A 17,122-nucleotide genomic window follows, 5' to 3' on the forward strand; every position below is an offset into this window, starting at 1 on the left:
ACCTGGGATGAATGATATCCTCCCCTACTGACAAAAATTAAACCAAGCAGTTTTACCACTTGCATGCACTTATTTTGTTGGGGTTTTTTTCAACCTGTCTTCAATTGTAAACATTTAATGTATGATTTTTTTTTTGTATGCCTGAAATTATTTGATCTGGCTGTACACACTGCACTGACCAGTCTTACCTTCTCTCTTTTTCCCTAAAAATACTAAGTTACAGCACAAACCCAATACAGCCCTTCTAAAAAGAGAAACTCTAAACTGAGGAAATCTGCAAACAAAATTCCTTAAAAACAGTATTTTTTTTTACTGATACAGTGGATTGCTTAAGTCACTACTCTACTCTGCTGTAAAATATGACTGACCATAATCTCCTAGAAATCCTCCACGGTTCTGTCACAGTTCTCAGAATACCAAACTTTTTGATGATCCTTATCTAGACTATATTTTGTACTTGTCACCTTTAACATTCATCTCAGGACCTTGTGCAAAGCAGTTCATATTTCAAAATGTTTTTCTGTTTTTCCTCATCATAAATATTTCTATTAGTTTTGTTGTGATTTCCAGATTTCTTGTCATGTTGCACTACGAAGTTCTTCCTAATGAGGTATTTCAATGTGCTACCTTTCACTTTTAACAGTAAATTTGAAGCCAGAGAAAACAATCATATAATTTAGCTATTTTAGTGACAGAAATGAAGTTTATGTACTAGATTCTGAGTCATCAGTGAATGCACAGAAATTATGATTAAAAATAATTTTTGTCATTGTGGTTTCTAATTTATCACCCCAGATTCTTGATGCCATTGTGTCTCCTCCATCACAGGGTTGTCCTAAATATATCTGGGGAGGAGGCTATGCTACCCTTACCTCAAGATTCAATACTCCAAAAAGATATCCTTTCTTTCCCACAATTCCTATTCTGTATGACAGACTGAAAAAACAGAATGGATCATATCTCCAGACAGTAATTTTTTAATGATATATAATTAGTTGAGACAGTCTCATTTGATTGCACTGAAATCTACACATTAGGTGTGTTCTCTGTATTTCTAAAAACAGGAAGATCAAGAGCAATGTGTAAAATGTCAAAATGTTTTTCTCATTTTTCTGTGTTCTGTAGTAGCAATCACCCAAAAGAAGTAAATGTGCTGCAATCTAGACAAAAAAAATCTAGGTAAAAAAAAAGAAAAGTTCTTTTCAGGGTTTCTTTTACTTTTCCAATAATTCCTTTCTGATTGACTCCTAAATGATTCTAGGTTTGCACACTATATTATATTAACATAATAACAACCATTCCACTATTACACCAGGTGCTGCTCAGTAAATATACTGGAAACATTAGTAGAATCCTTTAAAATTAAAATGCCCAATTTTGATCAAGAATTTGAGGATATAAATAATGATAACAAGAAACATACTCTATTTATTGGCTGATTATTTACTTAGTCATCAGAAAAAATAGTTCAACACTACAAAATCAAATGGATCACACATTTTAAAACGCTCTACATGATTTACAAATTTAACTAAGCTGCCTGCAGTGTAAGAAAAACTATGCAAAGTGATTTATTTATTTATTAAATGGTTTTGATCCAGTATACCAGAACTACCAACTTCAGAAAGTACCCCAAGAAAATTCCCCTGGACTGGAAGGGATAATCAAATGGGTAATGACTCCATCTACAGGAATCAAGAGGTAAAAAGGATACTGCTGTCCTTCCCATCCTCTCCATCCAGAAAAGGCCAACAATGTTCCTTCCAAATTAGCTAATAACATCTTTCAGTAAAAGGGACATTGAAAAAAGTCAGCAAAGGTTACAGTTCACAGCACCCTGAGAAAAACTTTTTATTTTCACATACACCTGATAAAGGAAAACAGAAGCACGACAGTGTAGTCACAAGATGTTAAACTTCCATTCACAAGGGTTAATGACTATGAAAATATCTGCAAATTTGTAGATGCAATTCAATCAGAGTCTCTAAGTCTTCTAGAGAATAACTTTTGCACTGAGGTCAGGAGGAAAACACATGTCTACATGAAAAATACTGTCATTCTTACAGGATTATTCTAATTTCAGCACCTTACTGCATAACATTTGCTAAAAGTGTATGATCTTGATAACAGCTGTAGCCATGAAAGCACTGAAATAAAATGGTTAAAAAAAACAAGAGATGAGTTCATGTTTTTAAGTTTATATGTGCATTATGATCCAAGCTTCAAAATTCATACCCAGGAAAAGTGAAGTAATTGAGGTTAAAATTGATATTTTTAATTTTTTCTTTCTTTTTTTTTTCAACAGAAGTGCTTATAGTTACACATGTTAAGCTCTTGATGTGAAGCCTAAATGCAAAATTTTTGTTGAGATAAAAGTGAATTTCATTTCTCTGCAAAATTTTCTAGGAATTTTAACAACTTGCAAAAGCTTTGTGTGCCTACAGTCACAGAAGCCATCCAAACTGAGCACAGAAACCCTATCCTAACCTTCAACTAGTTAATGTAGGTTCTTGACAGCCTGTTGAAGATGCTTGCTAGACATTGAGCAAGAAGCAGTCCACAGAGGTACTGCTCCCACTGATATGCTGTGTAATTCAGTCAGTCAGCATTAACGAGGAAGATTTGTTCCGCTAGACTCTTTATGAATTGATATCAATTATGACAAGCACATCAAGTCAACAGTCTTGAAAAATGTCAAATTATTCCCCAAATTCTATTTTTTACAAAGTTGAGGGTATTTTAGACCTAATTAAGGAATCTGTCTTGACAAGGCTTTTGAAAAAAAACTAAGATGCCAATTAATTAAGAAGCAGATGCTTTAACAGATGTTTCACTAGTTACAGTCACATCTCATGACTCATGTTTTCCTAATTCAATGTAACATTATATGCACCGTGTTTTAACATAGTTGTAAAATTAATTCCCTCTTCATCCCACCCATGCAAAGAGAGTATAAAATGCTATCAAATCAAATGGTTCTATTATTTGTAAATGACTACACAAACTGTAAAGAGCAGAGAATCTGGTATCTTCTGCATAATCTACAGGTACATTTTCCAAGTATTTCTTATTTAATTCTAATTTAAATTCTGAATAGGAAACAAATCTTTAGATATGATACCAAAAAAAAAGTAAGCACATAGAACACGGGGTTGTTTTATTTTCTAATTAATATGTATACTCTTGCTACCTACAATAAGCAGCCCTATTTGTAATAAGTGAATAAAATACTAATAATATAGTTTTTAATTATGTTCTTTATAATTTCTAAGGCCACTGTTTAAAACCTGCAATAATTCATTGCATATTAAATAAAACAAATGAGAAATAATGAGCTATGTTCTTCTTCCCACTACAAATCAATAATAATGGGAAATTTATCCCAAAATGCATTTATTAAAAGTGAGGAAACTGCATTTAAGGAAAACCTAACACCAAACCAGTAAACCTCTTCAACAGAAAACTCAACAAGCCTCTATCTCTGTGGATGGGCATGAAAGATTTAACATTTGGACCTCAATTATGCCTTTTTTTCCTGGCTACATGTCATTCTCTTACAGCAGAGTTTCCAGTCTCCATGGGACTGGATTCCCTGGACCCATCTTCCCCCAAAGCAAGATATCCCTCCCATTTAGCCACACAGAGGGGACCCCAGGCACCCCTCAGCTTCCGCCAGAGACCTTTATGTCACGGAAGGAGGATGGTAGGACCCTGCAGTGCTGGGTCTGCTGGCAGAGGAGGCGTGAGCCAGCTCACCTGGTTGTACAGGGCACAGATGTGCAGCGCTGTGTTTCCCGAGGCGTTCTGCGCACACATATCGGCGCCGTAGAAGAGAAGATGCTCCAGATGTTGGACGTGTCCGTATCGGCAAGCCTGGAAAGAGATGTATTTATATTTTGGTTATTGTATAATCTAGGCAAGCATTCCAGGTAAAGATCATTAGCAGAGAAGATGCTATTTTACTTAGGATCTAATTTTTAGAACCACCCCTGGATTGAACAGGAGGACTAACACCCAGATGTGCATCCGACCCGTAAACATCCATGTTTTCACTTCAGGTACAGCAAGTCTGTCCTTAAGTTTAAGCATCTGTTTATTTGAGGAACAGCAATTTAAGGGATCAAGAAAACACAAAGTTTGACACTTTTTATTCACTAATATTCATAACTGTCAAATGTGAAAAGCAAACTGACGGTTTTTTTGTCCTGTTAATCTTCGGATAGTTGCCCACTAGATGGCACTGAAGATGATCAGATTTATAAAGCTTGCTTTTAAGGTCTGAAAACAGTTTAGGGAAATCTGACCAAAAATTCCCAAACCTGGCTACCAAAGCTATCTCCCATTTCTTTCAAAGAATAGAATAAAAGAAGTTGTGTATGAAAAAGTTTAGTGCACAGAAAAGAAAGTGAGCCTAAATAACCTAATCAGGTCTGTAAGGTTGATTACTTGTATCTTTATTTATAGGATCATACTACACCAGTTCCATTTTTTATGATTATTCAAACTCATCCATACAGAGAAAAGGCATTAAATAGCTGAAATGACATCTGGACTCCTAGAATCTTTTAACTTTGTAAACTACTGAATTTATTGCTATGCAAAGAGAAATTAATAAAGCATTCTTACACAACTCTTGAACAATATTCAGACATTTCTGAAGAAGACAAGATAAAAGAGTTTAAAGAAAACAGTTATTCAGGAAATGCCTTACCAAACTTTATAGGTCTTTTTAAGAGATACAATTTAGGTCTTTGGCGAGGAAGGAGGTCTACCTTCCCGATAGCTATGGTGAAGCTGACCAAGATGTGCCAGTGCCTGATGAATTCTGGCACCACAGCTGGCTCAAGGTATCACGAGCATCATGAACCTCAGCAGATTACTTTTTAAAAATAATTTTTCTTTATAGAGCATGTTACCACCTGTATCCACTCACTTAAAATGTAAGAGAGGAAAAGAAAACCCCATGTACAAACAGCAAAAGAAAAATCACTAGAATCGCAGTTTCCTCACATGCAAGGAATTAAAAATGACTCAAATGGTGAGTTTGTAAGATTTTAACATTCTTCAGTGCAACATACTGAAGGATCCTAGCAGCAGGATCCTGAAGCCAAATCTTCCTTTAAAGTTCACCAGAGATAAAGGAGAAAATACCCCTGACAAACATGCAAGAAGCATTACCAAGGTTACTAAAACTGGCATCTAACAAAAAGACTGTTACACTTTTTTACTGAAGTGCCACGAATAGGATGCTAAGCATCCTAGAGTCTATTACATAAATATTCCTAGTGCAATTTCTGCAGCAAAATCCACAGTAACCATAGGATTTCAGAGTTACAGAACTCCACTGGAACAGTTTCCCCTTCTAATTCACCACAGCCGGATGCAAAGTACTAAGCTAATAGAAAAAGGAAGTAACTCCATACTTGTATATGCATGGACTAAACATACAAACGGCCTTCAAAAGAGCATTTAACCATAGAACATGGATGGCACATTTCCTCATGCAACCTCAACTCCAAACAAAAAGTCACCTTTCCTACCTGATGAATTTCTTGCCATCCATTTTCATCTTTGCAACTGACTGTAGCGTGCTCGTGAAGAAGCAGTTCACAGCAGTAGGGATCCCCTCCCACAACAGCAGTGTGGTACAGTGGTGTCAGGCCACAGCTGTCTTTGTAGTTAGGAGATGCTCCAAGCTCTAAAAGGGTCTGAAAGGAATCACAAACTCTGAAAAACATTTTTGGAGGGACTTCTAACTACATAAGGACTTTTCTGCCTGAAAAAGTAGTTACAGGGTTGGTATTTGCCAATAACATATATTTTTTCCTCACTTCTTTATAAGCTGATAGAATGGGTTGCAGCATGTAGCTAAGCAAGGAATACTCTCAGAAGAATTAGGATCTAAAGGAATCTACAGGGATAGCAAGGAAAGGATAAGAGGCAATGTCCAATTTCCATCCTCTCATTAAGTTCAGAAATCTCAGTTTTGAAAATGCCACATCGCTTTTGCAACATATTCACCTCTTCAGTTACAAAGTGCTTTATCAAAAGTGTCGTGCAATTTGAATATCTGTCAAAAGGAAATAAGCAAAAGCCATAAACATAAGACTTAATCTAAAATATCAAAGTGATTTAAGAATACCTGTTAAAATAAAAAACAGAAGAGACTGTGTTAAGATATAATGTGTAATCCATGCCACTGGCATTTACTTTCAAAGACATAAGCAACAATAACTCTATTCCTACTTCCTCACACAGATCTTTCCCAGCACAACAAAGGAATAAGGTTAAATTTCACCACTTTTTCTTCCTACCAAAAAAAAAAATTAGAAATCAAAAGGCTCTTTCTTAAAAGCAAATCCTAAGATTTGAAAGCCACAAGAAAGCACCAGAACAAGCACATATTAAAGGATCAACTGGGGACAGTACAGTAATTAACTGAAAGCATCCTGTTATATATTGTTTCTATAAAATAATGCATAATTTGCTACTGAGAGCATTTACCTTGAGGGTTACTTGGTTCTTGGCTCTGGCTGCTTTGTGCACAGCTGTCATTCCATCTTTGGCTCTGAAATCTAAATGTGCTCCTCCATTTTTCAGAGCTTTTATCACTTCTACTGTATTGTCCAGCTGAACTGCCAAAGTTAGGGGTGTTTCTAAAGAAAAGAATAGCATGTACTTGAAAAAAGACGAGTAAACTCATAAAATAAAGAACATGTGCTTTAAAAATATTAAATTAAAAATGCTGCTCAAAGAAAATAATAAATTAACAATTTTCTTCTTTGGACAGCAAAATCATACAGATTCCATTAGTCTAGAGTTATAAAGGCAACAGAAAGAATGTGAGAGATACAGCCTGTTCATGGTACTACTTTATGTTGCTAGTTTTATTGTTCTGACCTCCACTTTCTAGGTCATGATAGTTTGGGTCCAGTCCTCGGTCCAACATCTTTGTGATTTTTTCCACTGCAAGATGGTGAACATGATCCATAAATTTTCTCAAATTAGCCTGAAAAAAAGAGACACACATGAATCACCCTCTAATTTTAAAAGGAAATTTTTGACTAAAAGTGAAATATTCCATCAAGTGATGTCAATATCCATTGACATCATTGAACAGCAGCTAATTCACATTCCTGGAGAAGCTGACTTTATACTGAGAGTGTAAACCTTACGATTTATCATGTTCAGCAGTCAAGCACTGAAAGAAGATTCTGGTTTTCATAGTTTTAAGGAAAAAATTACTGAAAGATTCATTCAGTAAGAAATTAGGATATTGTATGGTGATTATTATTATTACTATTATTATTCTGACCTGCAAACAAGTCTAAAGACACAGATCAGTATTTTTGCAGCATGTCAAAAAGCATGTTGTATTTACGAGTAAGTTTCATTTAAAAATACTTGTATAACATGTGGAAGAGTCAATCATGGGAATTTTTCTATGAGAGAAATTCCCAGACCACAATACACACATTCCTCTTGGTGCTGGAAGCATGTACTCTTTGTTGCTCAGGAACTGGCCCAGTTGGTAACAAACTCCCACTTATTTCCAGCTTCTCAGACACATTGCTTTGCTAAGTCAGCAATTGCTAAATTGTCCAGTAAGTTGGGCATACCTTTGTATGAAGCTTGGCTAGCTGTTTTTCATCGAGATTGAACTGTTTGTACACTCTTTTCTTGTATCGAAACTGAAGGAGGAAAAAAAGAATAAATTGAAAATGTCCCATTTTGCTTAAAAACTCGTAATATAATTTTCTGACCTTACCAGAAAGTATCATCCACGAAGATGCAGATTTAGGCAAAATTTTTAAAAAGGCTTAGTATTGAATTTTGAATATTCACCAACAATCAGCACTCTGCTCAACGTAGTGGCATCATAGCTTTACAGTTCATGTAAGCACAATTCATGTCTTGTATAAATAAATGTACTGAAATCAGTGGAGGTGTATGGGAAATGAGATCGGCCTCTAGAATCTACATAAATAAGCAAGAATTACATCCCTAAGGAGACCTGTGCACTTTCCTTTATAATCTCATGCAGAAAGAACAACTGTGAAGAAGGCATGTTAAATAAAACCCCACATCTTTCAAAATACCAGCTTAGCATTTCTGAGATTTAAAAAAAAAAAAATCCTGAAAAGTTCCTTGATCAAAATAGGCAGAACTTACTCAGGGTGATAGTCCTCCTGATGTTTAACAGGACTGGTCCTGTAAATGAGGCTCAGAGGATTGCCTCTTTTTTTGGCTGAAACTCACTCACATTTTACCCTGAACAATTTGCTACCCTATGGTCAGAGTTACAACATCTATGGCAAAATTCATGGGATTTACATAGTTATAATTTACTAGTATCTAATCATACTACACAGAATTCAAAGAATGCAGCATGTCTGTTGGACATGGAGACTGTATTGAACGAGGCTTTAATACCAGCTTTTTACAGACCACTTTTAACCCCTGAACTGCAATCCTTTAGCTGCAGTGAGAAGAATTTCACAAACTGAACACTCATTAAAAAGAATGTAACAGGAAAAAAATGAAGTAGTTATTTAATTTGTTTATGGCTATAACATGCACACCAGTGATTGAATCTCTGCAATAAACTGCTAGAAAAGCCAGGGCTTGATACCTTCTCTGGATCCTGGTTCTTTTTTCTTGGATTTGTGCTATAGTGGAGTAAGTCTGTTAACTTCACATTAGTGCTTGATGTACCACCATACAAGCAATATAAAAATTAATTAAATACTAGTTTCATGCCCCAGTTCCCTGCTATACTGTGCTTCAGTGTGTTCTGGCTCTGCTCCATGTTCGCCCAGTGCCACACTAGTTCTGCCCAGTTTATCCCTCAGCTGTACAGTCTCTGCATGAGCAATGCAGAGGAGGGAAATTCCAGTGCCTACATGTGACTGCATCTCACACACCCTTTCCTCCCTTACTGCTTTCCCAGGAGACAGCCAGAGGAAATCTGGGCACTCTGAATGACAAAAAGGCTTCACTGAGACAGAAAGACCCTCTCTTTGGGAGAAAGGAAAGGCTGGTTATTCAGGAACTGCTACCCTACTATTGCAAACCTAATCAGAGACCCAAAAGCTCAGTCTAGAACGTTAAAATTTCTTTATTAAATCACACAGTAAGACACATCACCTGGGCCCTCAGAAGAGGAAAACTCCAAATTCCCCAGGGGGACTGATTCTTTGCAACCTTTCAGGGATAACCCACGGAACAGCTCCATCGAGCAAGTGAATGCCAGCAATTCTGTGAGCAAGGGTTCAAGTTCAGACTTACTGATCCCCATTTCCCAAATGCAATTCAGAAGCACGTAGAAGTCTCAAACAAAGCTTACTGTATAATTTGTATCAGAATACAAATGTTTCAGATCTAAAATTAGATCTAAAGATACCTCAAGTGAAGGAACTCCTTTATTCACTGGCTGTGGGTATTCCCTAAGAAGTCGTTCCTCATCCAAAAACTTCCCATCTCTACCATTGCTTGCAGGCTGGAACAGTCCATAATTCAGGACATCTTTCAAACTCTGATTCAAAGTGCACAAAATTCGCTGCTTTGCAACCCACACTGAAGCTTCTGGGTTAAATCTAATGCATTTCTGCAAAGACAAAATATTTTAAAATCTAATTAATGAAAAAAAAAAACAACACCAACATTTAAACCAACATTCTAAAACTTAACAAATGTCATAAATATATATAAACATACATAATAAACTTACAAATTCCATGACAAAACATACATCAATAGAATTGTATTTCAGATGTGCATTTCTCTATAATAACTAATACACAAGTACTGTGAAAACACAGGACAACTCAAGTCCTTCCACAAACATCAGAGACCATATCCTTCCTCAGAGAAAGAACAACTTCCTGGCAAACCTGTTTGAAATGCCAAGTGAAAGAGATGTTACAAGATATTTAATCATCCACTTGATTCTAGATGGTTCTTTTAATCAGTCTGATCTACAATAATTTCACCAAAAAAACCCAAAGAAACAAACAAACAAAAAAAAAAAAAACAGTATTCAGGCAAGAATCATAGAATAGGATTCTAATTCATTTTAATCTACATCTATCTCAGGGTAAATTTATGGAAGGAACTATACAACGTAATGCAGCAGAAGACTTGAAAACCTTGAAAATCCTTTCCAGTTCTCTGGTTCTTACCAAGCTGGAATTTAAGAAATTTAGGAATTTCACAGTTGTAGCTTACATTGTTCTCATGGGCTATGAGCTACCAGCAGATGGCAATGCCTAGAAACCCCTCTGTTGCCGCTGGTGTGCGTTATGAATGTACGGTGCTGCTGACTCACCCCACAATATAGGGATAGTTTAGTAGCAAAAAACTACAGAAACACAGATGAAACATAAAACATACTTTGCATTGACAGATATGGGATCTGTTCTTACCACCCTTTCTGTTGCATCTGAGGACCAGATAAAATGTGATAGTTTGTCCTGAAGTCTAGCTATGCAGACTATAAAATTGCAAGAGTTCTTTCAAATAAGAAATAAAAATGAAGCCCTGAGTGGCTCAAAAACCACTGCCAAAACCACACGAGACCACTCAAAATCCAAGTCTAGAAGCAAGTCAGCACGTCAGCGTTGGTGCTGAAATGTGAAAGCTGTACTTTTGATATTAAAGCTCTTTGGATCATGATAGACTTGGTCAATTATAATGTTGCACTCCTGCACACTGGTGACAGTAAGTCACTAAGCGCAATAGAAGGACTGGAAGGAAGGGAACGTAGCTCCCCCACTCCAGCTAAAGGGAAGATATTCATTCAATAGAAATAATGTTCATGTTACAGAATCTCTGAGGAATAACATTTATCCATTCAAAATCTATGAACCAACACATCTATTTCATCAGAATCGTGAAGTTGTCAACCACACAGAACCGCGCCGCGACAGAGGAACCATGACAAACGGTTTGTACAGCTGCCTTCAAAATGTGATTGTCAGAATATCAAAACACAAGTTATTCCCCTCAATAGGAGTTGTCAATATTAAAGATGTGACAACCAAAAAGTGAATTCAAATGAGAGTTGGGTACCATGAAAAAAAAATGGAGCAAGTCACTCATTTTGATTTGTGCTTGGTGTACAACTTAGTTCTTGGAGGCACTGCTTTTCCTCCTCAAAATGCATTCAGAAAACACAGGATTCATGAGATGAAAGGTCAAAAAACCCCATCTGGCCACAGTGCCTTCAGCTGGCAAATCAGATCACCTGTCCAGATCAAGGGCATAAGAGTAGATATCAGCAGCACCCACAATGGTTCCATCATCAAACTGAAGATAAAAGGGAAGATCAATTATAAACAGAAAGCAGCAGTGAACAAGCAGACACAAAATAGGATACAGAAGAATACTTGTGAAAAGCTGCAAAGGAAAACGTGGAACAGATCCGAGGCAGCGGATGGCAGCACAGAATGGAAAAAAAGTAAAAATGAAGGCATCTTAAGAAAAAATGTGACTCAAGCTGCAGTTTGACAACTGGGTTCCTACCTTCCTAAGACAAAAATTGCACAAACTCAGTATTTTATCTAAGAAAGAAAAGCATTAAAGGGAAAGATTCTTAATTCTAAAGGCCAATGAATACTGGAAAAAGTAAAGAAAGGATACGAAAGTATAAAAAGCAATGCAGAAGTGGAAAACCAAAAAGTAGCTACAACTTAAGCTGTTGCTAAACTAAACTAAATTACGTCACTTCATGCTCCTTTGATTAAACAGACTAATTTTAAACACCTCTTATGTTAAATTAATTATAATTATACAGCAAATGGGGTGTATGTTGAATTTGCCTTGTAGCTATAACACAGCTCATGAACTATGATCTTCTCCAAACTTCGCTACACTATATTTAAGCTGTCATTCTTCCTGTTTGCAACCTTGAATTCAGATTTCACTTTACGGTACAGGAGCTTGTGGGCTGATAAGTTAAATCATAAACAGATCATCTGCTATGGAATTGTTCAAAACAATTGAGTTACTTTTCATTAAGAGTTCATTGAAAAGGAAAAAAAAGTAAAAAGTAAAACAATAACAATGAACAAATGAAACACAAAACCAAAATTCCTTTTTTGGTTTATTTAATTTCCTGCACAAAATGATTTTTTTAAAAAATAATTGTTTCAATAGTGTCAATAAATATTATTGGTGTAAAAAAATAGAGTCATGAAATAAGAGGACTTAACACCGTATAAACTAATGGAGTGGTACTGTAATTTCAGCAGCCATCCTCATCTAGAAGAACTTTTGAAGTACAAGAATTTAAAAGATAATGCTCCCAACTCCAATAGAGATTTCTCTGAGTTTCTGTAGCACTGTGCAGATTGGGCTTTAAAAAAAAAGAGCTCTATAACCACACCTGAGGCCACATTGTCAAAACAGCTCTTCCCTGTCAGCCTGTAGACAGGTCATCTCTATCATTCTAAAAATGAAGTTAATTAAAAGGAAAGGATTAATTTCATCCGAGATAGATCTTCAATGGCAGCACAGTATGATGTAGATCTTAAATGTCAGCACAGAGTGATGTATGTAGCACGCATCCATAAAAAGAATGTGTTTTTATAATCATCTTTGAAATGAAAAAAGTCTGATGTCTACCATCAATTGAAAATCCCGACAACACATTCAAGGAGGCCGAGGGTAATTTAGGTAATTAATCACAAACTTGGACAGGTTGTGGTTCTAGATAGGATCAGTAAGTACCAAGACCTTCTCCAGGATGAGATTGTTATTCCTATCGTAGCACTTGTGGAGGACAATCATTCTTTTACTTACAAAGTTACAACACCAAACTTTCCCCACTTTATACTCCTAACATTCCAGACACTGAATTTTATAAACTCAACCATAAAAGAAATGCATCTTAGCAGTTCCTTGTGAGAAAGAGTGAGGAATTTGGACTGTGGATTAATTCCAATACATACAAAACAGCCAATTTTTTTTTTAAATTAAATTTAATTTTTCAATTTAAAAAACATAGCATTTATTCTCATTTACTCAATTAATCGGATTTTTTTTAATAAATGAGAAGTCTGTTCAATTCTTTCTGTAAGATGTGAGAGATTAAATCTTTTCTTGAAAAGTCTCTATTTTCATCCAACAGATTTAGGGATGTGCAACATAACCATAGCTCCACAAGTTAGCTTGCAAATAACTCCTCTAGGAAAATCAGAAAAAGTTTGGTTTATCCTCTCTGGTATGTTTCCAGTATAAGTGGTGAGGAGGTGAGAGAAAATAAAACAGCAATTTCATGTCATTGTAAAAACCATGGAACAGTATGATGCCACGCTTTACTCTTCCTCCAAACCCAGTGTGTTGATTTTTCTGGGTGGAAGTCTGAGGAACAACAACGATTAGTAAAGGCAGAGCAGCAAAGGAAGAAAGAAAGATTTATTTGTGCTTCTGTTTCCTCATCTTTATTCTCTAAAAGCCACCAGCTATCTAACAAGGATATCTTTTTGTCAGAGGATGACAGAGAAAGGCAACTAATATGGTAAAGAGAGAGGGAGAGAATTTGATAACCTCCTGCTAGATCCCAATCACAAACTATCTCATGAAAAGAGAAACCAGAGAAGACAACAAGGTTATAGATGTATGAGGCTTTTGTAGAGACAACATGTGATTTTGGGGGTTCATCCCTCATCTTCTGATGAGATCTTAGATGCCTGATTCTTTTTCCTCTCCCCAAACACCCAGAATGCAGATCAGAGAGGTATTTCGCTTTATGATCACAGCTTTCATCAAGTTAACATACTAAATACACTCTCTTGGATATGATGGTGCCTTTAATTAAGGCAGTCAGACATACAACTGAGGTAAAAAGTGTAGATAATAAAAAAAAAAACCAGAGTATAAATTTTGCCTCTAATTTGTTAAAAGATTGTAAGAAAATAGAACAGATCTACCACATATTCAAGCCAGGAAAGCTGATCATTTAACTTCATTTTTTTGTTTGTTTGTTTTTTTACTTGCAATGCAATATTCCTTACCGTTTGCTGCAGATCAGGTATTATGATTCGAATCACTAATGTGTTGCTCTGACTGTCTTCCATTCTGCTGCTTGGCTTTTCTGCAGTTGCTCTAATTGTGTCATAAATAGTTTCTTCTTTGGAGCTGTCTGATTCAGATTCAACAGAATAGTCGGAAAAGCTTTGTGCCATTTCATCTTCGCTTGATGTTGGGCTACGAGGCATGTTCAAGTGTTTATCCTGCCAATACAAAGGAGGAAGAGAAAAAGATAAGTTATACTTAAAGTCTTAACAATTAATCAGCTACAAGTTTTGTTTTCTTGGAAGTAACATGCATTTAACAACAAAGTTAAATGTTTTATCCTCCTTTTATTTCCTCCTGTAATTTAAGTGGGTAGGCAGAGTGTAATGGAAATAAAACTGGCTAATAATTTACTATAGAAGAGAAAGAAGGACGAGAGAAAGAAAAAGAGTAATAAAAGGGAAAATAACTTTTCTTCCCAGGCACACCCAACCTCCCAAAGGATCCTGAAAATCCCAGCATAATTACCAGGTTCTCTGCTAAACAGTACTGTTGTAAAATGTACTTAGAACTAGATCTGGCTTTGAAGCCTACTTCTCCCCATGTAAAAAGGCATTTCAGAAAATTAATATAGGTGCCAAACTACCATCATCTTGTACATTGAAAAACTGTACAGGTCAGGCTTTAATAAAAGACAGTCTTTTCAAATAGCAGAATCAACCAAAAAATTAAATACTATAGGGAGCCACACAGATGCAGATGCTGCTTTGTGGTTTGTGGCTCCTACAACATCCTTTAATATCAACACTACCAAAATCTATTATACATACCATGTATACATACAATATAGATTTTAGAAACATTTTTAATCTGTGGTATAGATTAGGCTAAATGAAAGCAACAATTATTCCAAAGTAAGGACATTTGTATTCAGAGGCCTCACAGTAATAACAGTAGAACATTTTCCTTCTACGTTTTTCCATGACAGCAGCAAAACACAAACTAAAAGCTTCTTCAGGAAATGAAAATTATTATTCTATGGAAAAACAGGAAAAAATTTATACTGGGAAAAACTGAAAAGCTCACCATAAACTTTGCAGTGCTTGGTAACTAGATACTCTTCCAGTTTTCAGAGGCCAGAAATATGTAAACATTATTTTCCATGAGAAACCTCCCAAGACAACTTCTTTGCTTTTTAATTTTTTAAAAAATTCTCAGTCAAAAGAAAAAAACAAAAACCAACATAACAAGCAATTCCACTGTCAGACCACATAAAAAAACCAAAGACCTTAAAGCAAAAGTAAAGCACAGGAGGGTCAAGTGACTTTGACAAGGTCACTCTTATACCAGGTGAATGTACTGAGAAATCCAAATCTAAGTTTTCAATAATGGTCCCACAGTCAGATCTTCCAAAGTAAAAACAGTCAAACAACAGCAGGGACTAAGTGAACATTTTTTACCATTGTGTTTCACAGTTTAGTTTGAGCCAACTAAATATTGCAACCAGATTCCTCATTCCTCTGTGCCATCCGGTCATTTATACCGCAATGATTACCAAGCTGGCATAAAAGGCTACTGCTCTAATTTACCGTTTTAAGGTGACCATATGTTGGAGCCAACATTTACACCAGAGGACAGGCAGTGGTGAGGCAGACCTAAAGCTTGAGGTCAAGGACAAACATTTCCAAAGCACATCACATACCCACATCATCGAGTCTTATTGTTACTCCTGATGAAGGACAATTCCAGTGTTATTACCCTCAGCTATAATTACTAATGAAGACCAAAAAAAAAGCATTCAACAATCTGAAAGCATGCCAGTTCACAGCAGCTTAAAGCAAGGCTCTATTTGCAAAAGAAAACTCTTGAGGGAGTATTTCATTTTCTTACTGCTTCACTGAACTGTAGATTAATGCTACTCTCCAAAGCACCTTAATTCAATAAAAAGCATAAACATTTCAATGGCTTCCTTATTTATCTACCAATGCTACATCACATGAAGCCAAAATGTAGTAGGTTGATACACAGTATTTAGGTGTGTAAGAGGGACAGGTCAGGGAGTGTGAGAAAAAAAGTCATTAAGACCATCACATGGTTTGTCTCTCCCTAAAGCCATTTGAGAGTTCAAAATATTCCAGGGCAACGGATTCAACTTCTCTGACAGAGAGTAGTGAACTGCAATTATACAGTATACAAATGAAGAATTAAGAAAAAAACTTCCTAAGGTTTTTAGCAATTGGATTTTCATGCAAAAACTACACTGAAATATCTCATTATGGAATAACAAAGGGAAATCACTAGCTCAAGAACCAATACCCAGGTATCAAACATTCAAGTTTAATAAATAGTAGGACAAAGAACACCTTGGAGACTCATCAACAAAGCACAAAGCACCTAATTTTCTGGAATACAGATAAAAATAAAAAAAATACATAAGTAACCATGGAAAGGATAATGAAAGACTGTGTCTACAGTGGCATAAAGAACAGAACCAGTGCTATGGAGGAGGAGATCACTTAATTGCCTTTTTTAAACAAGACACTAAGCACTGGAGAAACTAAACCAGTACAGGTCCCAATGTAGCACAGATCCTGGCAGGGAGGAGAGGTCCAGCACATCTCCCTGAATCTACAGACATCTTGGGGCAATTTGGGTGTTGGGCTCTTAAATTGTGTGGAAAAGGAAGAGACCACCATTTGTTAACCAGAGGTGCTCACTACCATGGCTCCCACAGGGAAGTTGGTATCTTTTAGGAACTGTTTCCATTTTGTCCCAGTGATATTCCAAAGACTTTTCCACAATGAAAACTATTATGTCAGGAAAAGTAAGGCAGGTTGCCTGGCTTATCCAGGCTTGTACAGCGTAAGAAAATATAGCACTCTAGGTTCCTAATTCCCAACTGGCAATTCATTGGTTCAAAAGGATGTTATATAGACAAAATATAGATTAGGTTTTGCTGACATGATTGTCTGGAATGTCTTCTTTAATTTTCTTAAAAATGCTACAGATAATACATTTCCTATAGTTAAGCTGGTTGTATTTTATAGCAATGTGGTACATCAGTGGCTGCTTTCAGTATAGAGAAGTGCTGAGTGAAAAGAAGTTT

The 17,122-nt window shown here is 36.1% G+C and overlaps 1 protein-coding gene across 1 annotated transcript in view; it reads right to left on the reverse strand.

Annotated features, from left to right (window-relative positions):
* Positions 1-14,219, reverse strand: part of LOC104523310 (SH3 and multiple ankyrin repeat domains protein 3) — a gene marked incomplete at its 3' end in the record, with an annotated part of 155,489 nt that extends 141,270 nt beyond the window's left edge. Inside the window, exons 1-7 of the mRNA XM_029084464.1 lie at positions 14,016-14,219; positions 9,404-9,607; positions 7,620-7,691; positions 6,901-7,009; positions 6,505-6,656; positions 5,541-5,708; positions 3,757-3,873 (exon numbers count right to left, since the gene is read on the reverse strand). Of these exons, the coding sequence (XP_028940297.1) occupies positions 3,757-3,873; positions 5,541-5,708; positions 6,505-6,656; positions 6,901-7,009; positions 7,620-7,691; positions 9,404-9,607; positions 14,016-14,219 (1,026 nt within the window). The remainder of the gene's footprint in view (positions 1-3,756; positions 3,874-5,540; positions 5,709-6,504; positions 6,657-6,900; positions 7,010-7,619; positions 7,692-9,403; positions 9,608-14,015) is intronic.
* Between the last annotated feature and the right edge of the window lie 2,903 nt (positions 14,220-17,122).

The sequence above is a fragment of the Antrostomus carolinensis genome, unplaced genomic scaffold, assembly GCF_000700745.2.
Source record: "Antrostomus carolinensis isolate BGI_N321 unplaced genomic scaffold, ASM70074v2 scaffold4304, whole genome shotgun sequence".
Classification (NCBI taxonomy): Eukaryota; Metazoa; Chordata; class Aves; order Caprimulgiformes; family Caprimulgidae; genus Antrostomus; species Antrostomus carolinensis.